Source organism: Salvelinus namaycush, chromosome 1, assembly GCF_016432855.1.
Source record: "Salvelinus namaycush isolate Seneca chromosome 1, SaNama_1.0, whole genome shotgun sequence".
In the NCBI taxonomy this organism is placed as follows: domain Eukaryota; kingdom Metazoa; phylum Chordata; class Actinopteri; order Salmoniformes; family Salmonidae; genus Salvelinus; species Salvelinus namaycush.
The window spans coordinates 63,315,103-63,333,528 of record NC_052307.1 but is presented as its reverse complement, the minus strand read 5'-3'; the positions used below and the strand labels follow the sequence as shown (position 1 = coordinate 63,333,528).

The following is an 18,426-nucleotide window of genomic DNA, read 5'->3' as shown; positions in this document are numbered from 1 at the left end:
GGTGACAGACAGTGACACATGGACAGACAGTGACATTTAGTCCCATCTTGCACACTCTTGACTGCATCTAGTTGATGTAGGGTGTAATCAATAGTCCAACAGTTGCAAACGAGAGTTTCTATTGGACAAATTCAGGTATGTTTATCCCCGTTTTGTTCCGTTTGCTTCCGTTTAAGAAACTTTTTCAACATAATCGGTGGAATGAATACACCCCTGATCACGTGTAAACACAGTTCACTTTCATAGCAGCCACGTTGTATTCCTTCTCACATTCATGCGCTCTCCCTTCACCTCTTCCCTTCACTTGTGGACTTCAATGCACAGCACATCAGCTGTATGTGACCAGGCGAAATAGTCTTTCCTAACCAAACCACTACACGCAGCTTACATCGTTGTCACCATATTAGCTAAACTAATGTCATAATCAGCATAACTAATAGAACTAACACGTTAGTAAACCCGCTACAATCATGCAGTAATGTTAGTGTACAGTCAGTAAGTAGTTACACCGCCGGGCCGCAGTGGCAATAAATGAGTAATACCAAAAGCTTACATTGACTTGGAAGAGTTCCAGTGTTGTGTTGGAAAGTCATAGCCAGCTAACATAGCATCCCTCTGTTTGATGCAGGGGTGTTTCAGTTGGCTAAACTAGCTAGCTGCATTTGCTAGTGAAACTGAAAGTGAAAACATTTATGAAATCTCTCTTGCTTCTCCTTCATTTTGGCAGAGATCAATTTGTTTAAAACTGTTCAACTATTGTCTTTCTCTCTCTTTGAATCAACTATTCACCAAATTGTATACACTGCAGTGCTAGCTAGCTGTAGCTTATGATTTCAGTTGTAGATCATTTCTCTGATCCTTTGATTGGGTGTACAACATGTCAGTTCAATCTGCAAGAGCACGGAAGTTGTCATAATTACTGTGTAAGTCTATGGAAGGGGGTGAGAACCATGAACCTCCTAGGTTTTGTATTGAAGTCAATGTACACAGAGGAGGACGGAAGCTAGCTGTCCTCCGGCTACAGCATGGTGCTACGCTACAGAATGCTGTTGAGGCTGCTGTAGACCTTCTTTGCATAATAGTGTGGTTTAATCAGTTATTTGGTGACGTGATTTTATTTCGTATAGTTTTATCTAAAAAGGATAACTTTCTAAATGTTTTACAATTATTTTTTTTATGAAATTCATTGAGGAGGATGGTCCTCCCCTTTCTCCTCTGAGGAGCCTTCACTGATATAAAAATAGTTATAGACACACATAAAGACTCATAGGCTTATAATTCCGTATACCAATACTCATAATGCATTATAAGTATAATCATAATCACTTTTTATTTACAGCAACATAGTGTTTTAGAATTGCTGGTCACTTTTTCCTCAACGATCATACAGCATTATAATTACCATCAGTGTGATACATTTCTAACGTTTTTATCAATGAGCAGCAAGTTATTATTACTGCCTCATAACCTTTGTTATGGTGTATAGCATACTTATAAAGTCATATTTGATTGTTTTAGGTAAAGTGATGAAATGCCAAAGGCAGACAGATAATAATACACCATAAACTGTTACTATACAATTATAAAGTGGTCATTGTCTGCTTTCGGCGAATGAAACTCTGCCCGTTTCATGATGACACAACACAAAGCTCGTCATTCTTTCTCAAACATAATATAAATTGCCTCAAGATCTTACAGATGTAGGATCTTAATGTGAGCTAGTTTGCTACAGCAAGAAAATAATCCTGAAGCAACAGGAAATGTGAATTATTTATGTGGATTATAAGTAATGGACAATTTTGAAGGGGTTGATACGTTTTTTTGTAATTACAAGCTTCAGAAGCCTTTTTCAACCTCAAATAAATTAAAGGAAAGTCCTCCCGCAACAGGGGGACCAAATTAAGACCCAACATATGTACAATTGGCACACCTGCATATTATATTAACATAAATAGTTCAAGAAAGAAAAATGCAAATGAAAAAGCCAAAGCCCTGTGCGACAAAATTATACAATAACATTAATATTTACAATAACATTGCTCAGCGCGAATTGCATGTACCAATTGAATCTCAGCTTACGTAGAATGAGCAACACAAATGAGGAAAAGGTTGATGGTTGTACTCGATATTTTTTTTAAATTAAAAGCATGAATTTTAGCACCTCGTAGAAAGACCGCAGTTGTACAGGACACACATAGGTACAAAACTCAACTCAGCCTCGATATAAGAGAACGGAGTTGAGAGTTCCTCAGCTATAAGTGATTATGATTATACTTATAATGCATTATGAGTATTGGTATACAGACTTGTGAGTCTATATGAGTCTTTATGTGTGTCTATAACTATGCGTATGCTGTATTATTATGCTTATACTGTATTATTACTATCATAGTGCATTATGAGAACATGTATAATGCTGTATAATATATTATGAGAACTTGTATAATGCTGTATAATGCATTATGCATATGGTATTCATAGAAAGTGTTACCACATTTATTGTATTTTAAAGCTGCGATATGTAACTTTGTGGGTGACTCGACCAAATTCAAATGTGAGTTATAGATCTGTCATTCTCATTGAAAGCAAGCCTAAGAAGCGGTATATCTGTTCTGTTTTTTCATCTTTTACTTTCGGTTTTGTACACCAGCATCAAACAGCTGAAAATACAATATATTTGGTAATTGAAAAGATATTTCACAGCGGCTTGAACGGTACAATGATTCTCTCGACTTGCTTGTTTTGTCACATGAACTGAAATTAGGAGAACTATTAGAAATGTTTGCTACCATGAAATGGGGGAGGTAGCCGAGTGGTTAGAGTGGTGGGCCAGTAACCACAAGGTTGCTAGATCAAATCCCAAGCTGACAAAGTAAAAATCTGTCATTCTGCCCCTGAACAAGGCAGTTAATCCACTGTTCCTAGACCGTCATTGTAAATAAGAATGTGTTCTTAACTGACTTGCCTAATTAAATAAAGGTTAAATAAATAAATTCCACCTTTAAATGGTTGGTAGCATAAACATAACCACATGTTTTGTTTGCATTAGTATATACATCAAAAGTCCCAATGCAACGTCACACCTCACTTTTCTATTTGTATTACATAAAACCAATTAGAATGTCGAAGTGATGTCGGAAAATGCTTTTCCGGGTTGTGATGTAATATCGAGGACGGATGTTTGTACTTATAGGTAACCAGATCGTCACTATAACTAAGTTACTAAGTCTTTGACCACACTGCGTTGTTACATTGGTGAGTAAAAACATATGCTTCCTACCTTTTAACCATTGGATTTGGGCTTTGTTGGTTGCAGAGCAGGTGCTGCAGTGTACTGATGTTTAGAGGGATGGGTTTGTGACTGAAGGTTGTTTAAATCTAGATCCCATTTTGTTCTGGTCCCCAGTTTGACCAGCGACAGTGACCTTGTGAGACAGCATTTTATTTCGTCAAGCAAGGACATGATCAGCTTACCATCAGAGAACATAATGGACATGTGTTTCACGTCAGGCCAGCAACAACCAAATGGCTGTACTGGACATGCTGCTAAGTACTGCTAATGAGCATGATGATTTTAGGTCTAGTGTGTAATTATGGTTTGTTTGTATGACTGACTGTATCATTAAATGACGGTTCAGCTGGTCTTCTCTACGAACGTAGCCATTATGCACCCTCCTGTCTGATTGGCTTACCTAGAGACCGAGAGATATATTTGTTTATTTATTTATTTTCCCTTATGTACTTTAACTATTTGCACGCCATTACATCACTGCATATAGACATTATATGTCATTTTAAATGTCTTTATTCTTTTGGAATTTTTGTAACTGTAATGTATTGTTTATTATTTATTTCAAATTTGTTGATGATCTATTTCACTTGCTTTGGCAATGTAAACATTTGTTTCCTATGCCAATAAGAGCATCTTCCCCAATATTTGTAACTAAGGACGGATCACCCCAATCCACAAAAGTGTAGACAAATTTGACCCCAATAACTACCGTGGGATGTGCATCAACAGCAACCTTGGGAAAATCCTCTGCATTATCATTAACAGCAGACTCATACATTTCCTCAGTGAAATAAATGTACTGAGCAAATGTCAAATTGGCTTTTGACCAAATTATCATACGACAGACCACGTATTCACCCTGCACACCCTAATTGACAAACAAACAAACCAAAACAAAGTCAGTCTTCTCATGCATTGTGGATTTTTTTAAAAGCCTTCGACTTAATTTGGCATGAGGGTCTGCTATACAAATTGATGGAAAGTGGTGTTGAGGGAAAAACATACAATGTTATAACATCCATGTACACAAACAACAAGTGTGCGGTTAAAATTGGCAAAAAAACACACACATTTCCCACAGGGCCGTGGAGTGAGACAGGGATGTAGCTTAAGCCCCACCCTCTTCAACATATATATCAACAAATTGGCGAGGGCGCTAGAACAGTCTGCAGCACCCGGCCTCACCCTACTAGAATCTGAAATCAAATGTCTACTGTTTGCTGATGATCTGGTGATTCTATCTCCAACCAAGGAGGGCCTACAGCAGCACCTAGATCTTCTACACAGATTCTACCAGACCTCAAATACTTGAATCAGTTATAGAACCCATTTCCCTTTATGGTTGTGAGGTCTGGGGTCCACTCACCAACGAATAATTCACAAAATGGGACAAACACCAAAGTTAAACTCTGCATGCAGAAATCTGCAAAAATATCCTCTGTGTACAACGTAAAACACCAAATAATGCATGCACAGCAGAATTAGGCCGATACCTGCTAATTATCAAAATCCAGGCAAAAGCTGTTAAATTCTACAACCACCTAAAAGGAAGCGATTCCCTAACCTTCCATAACAAAGCCATCACCTACAGAGAGATGAACCTGGAGAAGAGTCCCCTAAGCAAGCTGGTCCTGGGGCTCTGTTCACAAACACAAACAGACCCAACAGAGCCCCAGGACAGCAACACAATTAGACCCAACCAAATCATGAGGAAACAAAAAGATAATTACTTGACACATTGGAAAGAATTAACAAAAATACTGAGCAAACTAGAATGTTATTTGGCCCTAAACAGAGAGTACACAGTGGCAGAATACCTGACTACTGTGACTGACCCAAACTTAAGGAAAGCTTTGACTATGTACAGACTCAGTGAGCATAGCCTTGCTATTGAGAAAGGCCGCCGTTGGCAGACCTGGCTCTCAAGAGAAGACAGGCTATGTACGCACTGCCCACAAAATGAGGTGGAAACTGAGAGGCACTTCCTAACCTCCTGCCAAATGTATGACCATATTAGAGACACATATTTCCCTCAGATTACACAGATCCACAAAGAATACGAAAACAAACCCGATTTTGATAAACTCCCATATCTACTGGGTGAAATACCACAGTGTGACATCTCAGCAGCAAGATTTGTGACCTGTTGCCACAAGATAAGGGCAACCAGTGAAGAACAAACACCATTGTAAATACAACCCATATTTATGTTATTTCCCCCTTTTGTACTTTAACCTGTCTGGCACCGGGGTTCCGCTAGCGGAACTCCTCCCACATTCCACTGAAAAGGCAGAGCGCGAAATTCAAAAAATATTTTAGAGAAATATTTAACTTTCACACATTAACAAGTCCAATACAGCAAATGAAAGATACACATCTTGTGAATCCAGTCAACATGTCCGATTTTCAAAATGTTTTACAGCGAAAAAACCACATATATTTATGTTAGCTCACCACCAAATACAAAAAAGGACAGACATTTTTCACAGCACAGGTAGCATGCAAAAAGCCAACCTAACTAACCAAGAACCTACCAAACTAACCAAGAAACAACTTCATCAGATGACAGTCTTATAACATGTTATACAATAAATCTATGTTTTGTTCGAAAAATGTGCATATTTGAGGTATAAATCAGTTTTACATTGTAGCTACCATCACAGCTACCGTCAGAAATAGCACCGAAGCAGCCAGAGTAATTACAGACACCAACGTCAAATACCTAAATACTCATCATAAAACATTTCTGAAAAATCGATGGTGTACAGCAAATTAAAGACAAACATCTTGTGAATCCAGCCAATATTTCCGATTTTTTTAAGTGTTTTACAGCGAAAACACAATATAGCATTATATTAGCTTACTACAATAGCCTACCACACTACTGCATTCATTCATCAAGGCACGTTAGCGATAGCAATAGGCACGTTAGCGATAGGGAATAAACCAGCAAAAGATATTAATTTTCACTAACCTTCATAAACCTTCATCAGATGACAGTCCTATAACATCAGGTTATACATACACTTATGTTTTGTTCGAAAATGTGCATATTTAGAGCTGAAATCAGTGGTTATACATTGTGCTAACGTAGCATCTTTTTCCCAGAATGTGCGGATATTTTTATGACACTCAACTATTCTGACCAAATAACTATTCATAAACGTTACTAGAAAATACATGTTGTATAGGAAATGATAGATACACTAGTTCTTAATTCAATCGCCGTGTTAGAATTCTAAAAATAACTTCATTACGACATCCAGCTTAGTTATAGCGAGAGCGTGCCCAAAATCTGGGCGCAAACTACTATTTCACATGTTCGACAGATATATGAAATAGCATCATAAAATGGGTCCTACTTTTGATGATCTTCCATCAGAATGTTGTACAAGGGGTCCTTTGTCCAGAACAATCGTTGTTTGGATTTAGAATGTCCTCTTCTCCAGTCAATTAGCATGGAAAGCTAGCAAAGTAGCGCAAAGCTCTCCTTCCTGAACAAAGGCACACAACGCAACACGCCTAACGTCCCGAATAAATTTCAATAATCTAATAAAACTATATTGAAAAAACATACTTTACGATGATATTGTCACATTTATCAAATAAAATCAAAGCCGGAGATATTAGTCGTCTATAACGACAGCTTTTCAGAAGGCAATACCAGGTCCCTTCTCGCGCGCTCCAGAAAACAGGAAACTGGTGACACGTCATGCCAAGAGCTTTTATTCGACCCCAGATCAAGTTATACACTCCATTTCTTCTCTCACTGCCTGTCGACATCTAGTGGAAGGTGTATGAAGTGCATGTATACTGATATATATGAAGGCCATTTATAGGCAGGCCCTAGAACAGAGCATCGATTTCAGATTTTCCACTTCCTGTCAGGAAGTTTGCTGCAAAATGAGTTCTGTTTTACTCACAGATATAATTCAAATGGTTTTAGAAACTAGAGAGTGTTTTCTATCCAATAGTAATAATAATATGCATATTGTACGAGCAAGAATTGAGTACGAGGCCGTTTAAATTGGGCACGATTTTCCCCCAAAGTGAAAACAGCGCCCTCTGTCCTCAACAGGTTAACCATTTGCACATTGTTACAACACTGTATCTATACTTAATATGAATATGATTCTTTATTTCACTTTTGTATATTATCTTCCTCACTTGCTTTGGCAATGTTAACATATGTTCCCCATGCTAATAATGCCCCTTGGGGGGGGGGGGAAGAGAGAGAGAGAGAGAGAGAGAGAGAGAGAGAGAGAGAGAGACCTCTTTCTGTTATTCCTCCAATCTCTTTTCCAACTGTTATTCAGACGAACTGTCCTCAGGTGCTACCTCTCCAGTCCTTGGACTCTAATCCAATATGGTTAGCAAAACGTCTGTCGGTTTAAAAACAAACAAATTAGCCTCAGGTCCAACCTGAAGAATAGATCTTCCTCCTCGTCCTCCCTCCTGCCTTCTGAGCTAAGATGTCCCAGTTTTCAGCATATTCTTTGTAGGCCTACAAGTCCCTAGGGTGCCCTTTAATGTTTTCTCCACAGACTCTGCCCTAGGGATGCATGGGTAGTGTAGTCGAAGCCCCATGGGTGCCTCAAACTGTGTTTAGATAAAGCTGACAGTACAGTCATGCACAAAGCACACAGAGCATTCACCTTGCCATCCCTTCCCAGAGGTCATTTGGTCTTATATGAAGTGTTTCTTTTGCCTGTATAGGGATTCTGTGTGTGCAGTCCCATGGTTAGTATTAGTCATTGGGCACACACCCATACACACCCATACACCCACATACACCATATTTCTCTGGTGAGCTATATGTTTGTCTTTCTACACAAGTGGATTGGGAGATGTTCCATATCGGAAGTGTTTAACCTCTCAGCTAAGAAATGTAAAGCACCTTTTCAGGGAGTCATTACACGGTAATGTGGCACAGGGGGTGTACATGCACGGCAAAGGGGCGCCAGACACATGTGTTACATTTAGAGAGTCTAAGAGCATGAGTGGACAGGTGGGAAAAGGGGAAGATAGCAGTGGAGATGAGAAAGGGATTCGGGGATATCTTTTGATACACATCATGAAGTTTCCCTTGGGCTCTCACTCTACCCATTTTACTTTAAGTGCTCTCCTTGTGTGGGATCGGTGGAGATAAACACATCTGCATTCTGACATTCTCTTTAATGTTCACACACGAGCACATACTGGTGTATTCTCAGAGGAACTCAAACTCACTTGCCGCTCTTCCTTTCCAAACACATCCCCTCAAGTACAGATGGCACAACACTCTCAGTCACTGATCAAATTGTACCAGCCTAGACACTTTAATCTGCATAGAAACAACAGTTCAATTGGATATGTTGAAGGTGGTCGAAACATTTTCAACGACATCAACTCCATTTTCATGACATGCCATCTCCTAACCTAAGGCAGTGGAGCTCTGTTCTTCCCAATTAAACTCTGGCACAAATAATACAGTATGCATACTGTGCATACGTGACATATGCCTGAAAACCATGTATTTCTCTGCCCTGGTAGTGTCTGTGGTCACAGTGGAGAGGAGGGGGATGTAACTGTGGTTGTGTGGGAGGAGGAGGGGAAGGAGCGATTGCTGGTAAGCCAGACAGAGTGGGAGTCAGGAGGGGGTTAGATGGGAAGTGGTGGTGATTGTGGCCCCTCTAAGTGAAATGTGCCGTGGTACTGCGCCACTGAAAACCACAGATTATTTTTTTGACGGTTGAGGGGTTGTGGGAGAATGTCATTAATCACCCATCCGCGGATCGCTCCTCAACCCCCACTCCCCTCTCCTCACCCACCTCTCCCCGCTTTCCCCTCACCACTGTCACTATGCTGGGATCTACCCTGCAACGAGAGAGAGAGAGAGAATTTCATTTTCACTCTAGGACTCTTGGACCTCGTCATCATCCCTATCCAACTCTGCATATATATACTCAACCTGGGAACAATCCTGTCACAGTCTCTCCCCAGTTCATTCTGCCTGAACGCAATGTGGCCCACTTGAGCTGTGAATAAATGGTGTTGAAAGGGTATACGGCGAATGTATGTAAACAGGTCATGGTGTACTGTATGTTCTACTTACAGTCTCTGCACACTTCAAAAATCAGACGCTGGGAGGGCCAAGCGTTTTTGTGTGTATGTGTGGGTTTGCATGTGTATATCCGTGTGTGTGCGAGCATGTGTATTTATGCAAGTGTGTGCGTGTGAGAGAGCGAAGGAGTGTTTGTTTGAGAGATGAATTCATGCACTCTCTATGCTAATAGGATGGCTGTAGGGGTATTTGCATGTATGAGTGTGTGCACGTCTTCTCGTGAGAGTTGGGATCGCACAACCCAAATGCTTATGTCGAGGATGAAAAAAAGACGGCTAAAACAACAGGCATTATGTGCTTTCTAAAGGCTTAGGATAAACCCTGGTGGTAATCAAGACTGTTCCGCATTGACTCTTCCATGGCTGTCCCTTGATTACCTTTTAGCCTTATACTTTGTTGTTCCTCTGTCTCCTTTCGCCTCCTATTTCTATCTTAATCCTCCTAATTTAATTCTCCCTTGATCCTCTCTCTTTCCCTTCATTCCTCTCCGTCTCTCTCTCTCTCTCTCTCTCGCTCTCTCTCTCTCTCGTTCTCTCTCTCTCTCTCTCTCTCTCTCTCTCTCTCTCTCTCTGTCCACAGCTGCAGTCGTTCCTGCAAGTGAATGTCAGCCAGGTACACGTGGATGAGTGTGCCAACACAGACTGTGGCGGCAGCGGCGGCTGCTCCAACGTGCTGAGCGTCAGCGATACGCCCACTGTGGTGGATTCTGGGAGCATGTCACTGGTGTCGGTGACGGTGGAGTCCACAGCAGTATGCAGCTGCTCCGGGAGAGAACATGTCCACAAGATTTGCTCCTCCTATCCCAGAAACCCCTGCTTCAACGGGGGCATCTGTGTCGATACTCCAAGTGGGTACAGGTGAGAAAGAAGTCATACCACCTGCAGTGAAATGTTCACACAGGGGTAGGGGTTTAATTGTATTTACAGTTGTGTACGGGTGAGTGGAGGTGTCAAAAAGCAGCAAATAGGCATTGGCAGCCTGACCTTTTAGCAGTCACCTGGGTGGGAGAAGGGGAGGGAAGGCTCAGATCTGTTGTTTCACTGTTGAGGTAGTGATGGTTGCCTGGAGTCTGCAACAGATAGATGAGAATGAATACCTGGTAGGAGAATGCTTTAAAAATGAGAGTCAGGGCTATGTGTGGAAGAGGAATCAATAAGTCAACTAATACTTCAAATCTCGCTAGAGGGATGAAACTCTTTGAAAGTATTTGCCCAAAAAACAGACAAGTGGAGCCGTGTGCTCACTTGTTCGCTAGCTCGCTCACACAAATGCCGTGCTGGTGCTGAATGATAGATCAAGTGAAGTTTTCAAAAGGATCCAAGCCCCCCCTTTGTGAGTCTAATCACTTCACCTCCAAGACTTCTCACAAATATGAGGTACACAGCTTACACAGCTTTTTCTCCAATTATCCAAAACCAACAATGCTAGCGATTTTTCATCACTGAGTAAATTCACCTAAACAGAGAGAATGGGACTAACACTCCATTTTACATGGGGGCTGAGGGGGGTTAAGGGTGAGGAGGAGAGAGTGCAGCAAAGTCATTTGGTACGGGGTTGTGGGGTGAGGTGGGGGTCAAGGGTCGGGTTAGACATCCAGAAAATTTAGTAGAGGCTGTTTAAATAACCTTGTTAGCCACGCTATTCTGCTTCATCTCTAATTGGACAGAGTTAACCATGTCCACTGGTCTCACCTCTCTCTCTCTCTCTCTCTCTCGCCGGCCAGGCCTTTGATGTCTTTCCGACCTGGGCTCAGCTCACTGCTGTAATCCCAGCGGTGGTTGTTTTGGAGAGAGGCTTTAGCTTCAAGAGTGAGCTCTGCGTTCTACAGTACAGCAGCCATGTTGCAGTGCCATATGTCTGGCGCCTCTTGTTCATCTCTGCTCCTCTCACCTCCTCTACCTCTCTCCCCCGGTGCCTCTCTGTTTTTTGGTTCCCTGTTGGTCGTCCTGAGTGAATTTCCTCGTTGTGCTCTGAATGCCTGAGCGAGCTCAACGTCAAGCTAAATACTTCTGGGATCGTGTTGAGGAGGAAGGCTAAACGCCACCGGTGATGTGGGGGGAATTTTCTTTAATCTAATGATCTTTGTGATTAAAAATGCAAAGGAAATGAACACATCAAATATACCAACCTGGCCGCTACACCAGAGGAGGTATTTAAAAGGGAATGATGCATATTTTATCATAGGTCTGTGTATGTTTTTGTCAGGGTGTTAGCAATGTGGAAGTGCACTTAAATAACAGTACACCAACAATTGAATGAGAGATCGAGATCATTTAAAAAATATATATATATATTTCATCTCTGAGAATTCATGCAACATTTTATTTTCTGATGCAATTATGCATCAACCAGATTGTACAGTGGATACCACTGAGGTATAATACAAAGTGGAGATTGCGTCCGACAGTTGTTTTCAAGTTAATCTACTCGCGTTCGCATATACGCCGATTCATGGACCGTCTCAATCCGGTCTGCATCCGGTTTATACGGACCAACATCACATGGGAGCAGCACGAGCAGCGATGATGTCATCCAAAAACATGGCAGACATTGGATGAACTTTATAAATGATATATCTTTGGCTGTGAGTGATGACCATTTTTTTGTTTTGCCTCAGCGACAATTCATTGAATAATTCAATGGATCTTTTGTGCACAAAGGTCATTACTAAAGTGTTTGATTAGGAATTTTCTAATCTGACCTCTCTAGGTGGCCGTGTATGGAAATGGTCTTTCTGGGCATGGTGTCAGTTAAACTGCAGTACCGAAGCAAAAACTGTAGGAGCAGTCAAAACCGTGCTTCTAGACCAGAAACCTGGCCCCTTGGTGGAGACACATAAACTACTACACGGCTGTGTGTATGGTCTGAACTCTGTGAGCAGAATCAGACTCACCATATTTACTAAGACACTGCTCTGGTGAGGTGATCCTCCTGTGGATTTCACTTGTGCAGACATATGATCCCACAGACGGCAACACAGCCACAGATGATACTTCAGTTGGCGCGCGCTGACAAACCTATAACGTTAGTCTCCTGACTGAGAGAAAGAGAGAGCGCGCGAAAGAGAGAGAGAGAGAGAGAGAGAGAGAGAGGACGAAAGAGGATGACAGAGAGACACACACACACACGCCGTGCAAACACACACATCAAAAGTCCCTCGTTTGAAATCCACCGACATTATTAGTTCATATTCAGAGGTAATCTGCCGCTGCTTTGGTGTTCATATCTAGAAAGGAGGTGTATATGGATGTTCCTGAAAAAATTGTCAGACATCTTGCCCAAAATTTGAACATATGCCCATATGCTCTTCCTGGAAATGTCCATCCAGCTTCCCTTTGAAACACGAAAGGAGGAGAAAGTTAATTTTGTTCTCTGCTGTTTAATTAAAAGAAGAAAGTAAACCCCGGATTTGTGTCTAGTTGGACGTACTAAGCGTGTAATGTGCCTCGCCATTGGTCCGTACCAGAATGATTTATGCAGCCAACCTAGAGTTAATCCCAGCTCTCTCTCTCTGTTGCAGACACATTGGCTTTTTACAGCTGAGCTAACATTGCCAGTTTGGCCCAAACACAGGATAAAGATGTTGATGTGTCAGATCACAAGAGCCTCCCTGTTGACGACAAGTTGTCCTTGTAGAACTCACATCCTTCGGCTTTCATTATAACTGAAAAGTCCAGAACATAAAAAGCTTTAAAGCATTTTGAGTCTGTGAATGTAGCGAACAATTAACATGTTAATAGAAATTCCTCACATTATACATATTCAATTCAATTCATTTTCTGCGATTATTGTTTCCACTAGAGAATCATTTTATAACTGAATAGGGCAGAGGTCAATGTCTTCCTCTGCAGGCTTGGGTGTGTGATACCATTCAAGGACAAATGCAAGCCTGGTAATAGATAAGAGACAGAGGCAGTGGACGGTTGCTGTGCAGAGCAGAGAGCCCTGGCCTGGTTTATCACTCGGCTTTGAAGGCACAGACGTAGAACCGCAAAAAATACGTAGAGATCCCCAGCGACACAGCGCAGAGATTTAAGATTTAAGAAACAACATGTAGATAATCGTGGCACCAGGATTAATAGCGGGATTTGAAAATGGAGGGCAGGGGAGATTACTTGGTCCCTTTCAAACGCTAACAAATAACATCCCCATGTGCAAGCAAAGAACAGGAAATGAGCAAAGAAAAAAAGCTCAAGTACAGTAAGAGGATTGGGCTGAAATCATGCTCCTGATTTCTCTGATGGGATAAATGATTGAGATTATTCCCTGAGACTGGGTGAATTGTTTCCAAATGGAGAGATAAGGTAGGTCAACTTTCCAGTGTATTGTCTTCAATCCCCCTATCTTTACATCTCCTTCTCGCTCTCTACAGTATTATCTCTCCTACTCCCCATCTCCCTCTTTCTTTTCTATAAGTGATCCCTCCTTTGTACTTTACTGTCTGTCACTCTGGGAGATATGTTCATGTCTTTGATGGTCCGATGGTCTGATGGAGTAATACTAGCCTTGTTTTCTGCTTGGGGCCTAGTCACACTAAGCTGTGACCATGTGTGTACACTTCCTCCCATCCCATGTGTGAGTGGTTAGGTAGACGCATGGCTCCTGGCTGTAACCACATCCAGATATTACTGGTATCAACTCCCTGCCTCTCCACAATGAGATGGCCTTTTGGTGTGACTATAGGATCCTGTTTGGTAAACCGGAGCCAGTAGGACCTTCATCAGAAGCAGTGCTCCTAGAGCTCCTAGACACAACTTCCTTTCATTTCTCTGCGTCATGGTCGGGATACCGTGTTATTGAGAAACAGAACAGTCTGACATGCGTGCTGATCTGTGCTAAAAGCAACGTTCACCACCTGCTGTTGTTCCAGTGCATCCTCATCTTCTCTCTCCTATAGTATAATAATAACGTATGCCATTTAGCAGATGCCTTTATCCAAAGCGACTTAACAGTCATACGTGCATACGGTCATGCGTGCATTCGGTCATGCGTGCATACAGTCATGCGTGCTCCTCTCTCCTCTCTCTCTGTCTTTTTGCTACGGTGTGTCTTCTAAACTTTGATTACTGCGCCTGGTTATTAGAAGAAGCATTTCATTGTGTTTGCGCACGGCCCGCCTGCCTGTTTCACTCCTCCTGCATTTGCATGTCTGCCAGGTGCCAGGGGGGACTATCATTTCTGACAGTCTCTCCTTTTCAATCTGGGTTCAGAGCACAGACTGGGAAATGGGAAAGACTAAATGCAAGAGTGTCGGATGTGGCAGCCAGGCAGCCAGGAGCTTTTCTCTCTCCCTTCGCAGCACACAAATGAGAGAGGAACGAAACGAAGGGAGCATGGCGGCCTGGAAGACTATTATTAGGCTGCTGTGAGTAGGGTGATGGAGAGGGAACCGGCTTAGAAAATTGCTGGGCTTCTGACTAAACTAACTAGAGAAAGCCACACTTGATTGATGCCGCAGGATTGCCTGTGTGTGTGTGCCAGCTATATTAACTGTCTCCACAACAGGTGGATACAGTGGGGTAGTGTGCGTGTGTCTGTGTATGACAAAGGACGAATGAATGAAGGAAAAGGGGATGACAGAATAACCGGAGGGAGGAGTGCAGCTGTGCTCGGTTGCTACAGTACGTCTGACAGAGGATGTTGTTACTAGTGATGGATTCTCTCTACGGTGCGGCTGATAATGAGAACATCTGCATGAGATGCGGAGTGAATCTCTCTGAAGGGAATCACTGGAGGCGAAAACAGTAGTCTGAGAGCAAGACAGACAGAGAGAGAGAGAGAGAGAGAGAGAGAAAGCTGAAATATAGTGTTCTCCAGATTGTGAGGAGTCCATGGGGGCTAATATAGACTACTAGATGCTTAGTTGGGATGTGCACTCACAATATTTAGTAATAAGGGTTGTTATGCAATTGAGAACAACTAGAAGCAAATTGTGTGTGTTGTGTGTGCGTGTGTGTGTGTGTGACTGTTGTGCGGTTAAGCAGAAGCAGGCCATCCCATCCCGGCCTCAGCAGGGACATCCTGATAGAGCAGTCTTGTGTGATAGATGAGGTGAACAGATGAAATAACTCAATTGCTTTATATTATGATTTTTTTTGGTGATGTTCCTCTTCCTTGTTATCTTGCCCTAGATGCCAGTGCCCTACGCAGTTCGAGGGGCCAGAGTGCCAGCAGACCAAACACAGTTTCCATGGCAACGGCTATGCCTGGTTTCCTCCCATAAGGCCTTGCTTCGAGAGCCATCTCTCCCTGGAGTTCATCACGGAGGTTGCAGATGGCCTGCTGCTCTACAGTGGGCCCCTGGCCCAGCTACAGCCCTGGGACCTCGAGGACTTGATGGCCATAGGTACATGTCCACTTATCTACTCACAGAAGAGGGGGACAGGAATATAGGCTAGGGCAGAGACAAGATGTGTTAGGGGGAAGGGAGGGGCAGCGCATGCCTGCGTGCGTCAGTGTGTGAGTGCTGGTAATTGTGTTTTCAGTACACAGTGATGGTCAGATAGAGATAGGAAGGTTGCATGAGGCAGAAATTGTCCTCTCTGGATTTGCTGGTTTGATGTGAACGTTTAGAGGCTGCTAGGGTTATTTTTACATGGCTATTTGTTGTGCCAACCCTGCCAAATTAGTTTGGGGGTGGAGGGGTTTCTTTGAATGGGGTTCAGCATCAGCCTACACATAGCTCCTGAGGCCTTTAATGAGTGTACACTCGGTGGTAAAGACTGATCTCAGTCTGTGTGTGTGTGTGTGTGTGTGTCTGTGTGTGTATGTGTGGTTGCAGTGTGACAGCATCAGGTCTTTAGGGGTTAATGAAGGGGCTCATTATGAAAGTAAAGGCTTATTTGTCATTCATTCCGGAATGTAATTACAACGGGGTGTGCATATTTAGAGCTTTAATGAACTTGTTGAGCTATATGGACGTGCTTAGCATACATTCTTAAAGTTGAGGTCCAGAGTACATAACATGTGATGTTTGCGTGTATGTGTTTGTGGCTCCATTTCATATTATGTTTTGAGTATTAGCACTCGATTCAATGCTGGAAGACATTTTGTGTGTGCGCGCAAGTGTGTATGAGTGCGTGTGTGTGTGTGTGTGTGTGTGCGTGCGTGTATGTGTGTTTGAATGGGAAACAAAGGAGAAAGGAAACAGTAGAAGTTTCAAGCGTCAAGTTTCAACGTTTTTTTAGCCACGTGCACAGGACATTCTTGAGTCTCGACAGTCTCAAGTCTGAAGTCTCAACAGTCTAGAGGCTGCAGTCTCAAAACGATGCAAGGTCAGTGTGTTGTACTGTGACGGTCAAATCAAATCAAACTTTGTTTGCCACACGCGCCGATTAAGTGTCGACTTTACTGTGAAATGCTTACTTAAAAGCCCTTAACCAACAGTGCAGTTCAAGAAGAAGAAAATATTTACCGGGTAGGCTAAAATAAAAAGTAATAATGAAAAGTAACACAATAAGAATAACAATAACGAGGCTAAATACAGGGGGCACCAGTACTGAGTCAGTGGGCAGGGGTACAGGCTAGTTGAGGTAATCTGTACATGTCGGTGGGGGCGAAGTGACTATGCATAGGTAACAAACAAACAGCGAGTAGCAACAGTGTACTAGAGGGGGGGTCAATGTAAATTGTCCGGTGGCGATTTTTATGAATTGATAGTTTGTTGGTGATGTGAAAAGGCGTGGATCTGGGCCTGTTCCTGTGAAAGCAGGATATCCTTATCGTCGGACTCGTTAAAGGGAAAAGTTTCTTCCAGTCCGCGGTGAGTAATCGCTTTTCTGATGTCCAGAGGTTATTTTCGGTCATAAGAGACAGTAGCAGCAACATTATGTAACACAAAAAAATAAGTTAAACAAAATGCAAATAAAAAATGAATTGGTAGGGGGAATGTAAAACGTCAGCCATGTTCTTCGGCGCCATCTTTTCTCTCTGATGTAAAGATGTCTTCAGTTGCTGCAGTAAGTCAAGGTTTCCCAAACTCCATCCTTGGGCCACTCCTGGGTACACGTTTTGGTTTTGGCCCTGGCACCACACAGCTGATTCAAATAATCAATGTCCACAGCCTCACAGCCTCACAGCCCAGTCCACAACCGCTGGGTGTGGAGGGAGAGAGATAGTCTGGAGAAGAGAGACAAAATCCAACAAAGTCTGTGTCCAGCACCGTGCCAGAGAGGACAGAGATAGCGACAGGGAAAACAGGGAGGGATGAATAGAGAGTGGATAGACAGGGGAACATTCAACGCGTACTGTACATGTTGAGGTAGAGAGAGAATTCAAAAGTATGGAGAGAGAGTTTAGGAGCTGTAAGATGCGAAGTGGGGGAGACGGTATTGAGCTGCGGATGGAGTCAGAGAGAGTTCGAGTAGGAGAAGATAATACACAGTGCGACATGGAGTGAAAGGGGGAGATACTTGATTCGGAGTGGAAGGGATGTATGAGGAAGATGTGTAGACAACTGTACAATTGCAGGAGGGAGAGATGACAGAGTGGAGAGGGCAAGTAGAGACGGCTGAGACTTAAAGGGAGAAGCAGACGACAACAACAGTTCAGCCCAATGTCTCTATATTACTCTCTCAAACAGACACACACACACATACCCCGTACTCTCACCCACAGGTTGACTGTGTTAAACCTTATTATTTCTCGTTGTTTAGCAGTGCAACCTATTAAACCTTATCATTTCCCACTGCTTCCCGGGCCGGATCTCCTTATTAAAGACGTTGAGCGGCTCGCTGGCTGCCTCCTGCAGCCCTGCCCACTCACTGTCTGTTTTCCGCCGTGAAGTGCTGTTTATCCCCCCCTATGGTCCATTGTGCCCAGGCATCACCACCACTAATGTAACATAGCACAGACCTGCCTCTGCAAAACACCCCTGCATGTCCTACATTCTCCCTGTTCCCCTGGAATTAAAGGCCCAATGCAGCCATTTGTACAGTATATCAATATCAAATCATTTCTGGGCAACAATTAAGTACCTTATTGTAATAGTTTTCCATTAAAATGGTCAAAAAGAAACAAAAATAGCTTTTTA

General features: G+C 42.6%; 1 protein-coding gene across 1 annotated transcript in view; it reads left to right on the top strand.

Annotated features, from left to right (window-relative positions):
• The window catches only part of LOC120052524 (neural-cadherin-like), a 189,751-nt gene that overhangs the window by 151,475 nt on the left and 19,850 nt on the right, over window positions 1-18,426 (top strand). Inside the window, exons 23-24 of the mRNA XM_038999491.1 lie at window positions 9,975-10,252; window positions 15,527-15,741. Of these exons, the coding sequence (XP_038855419.1) occupies window positions 9,975-10,252; window positions 15,527-15,741 (493 nt within the window). The remainder of the gene's footprint in view (window positions 1-9,974; window positions 10,253-15,526; window positions 15,742-18,426) is intronic.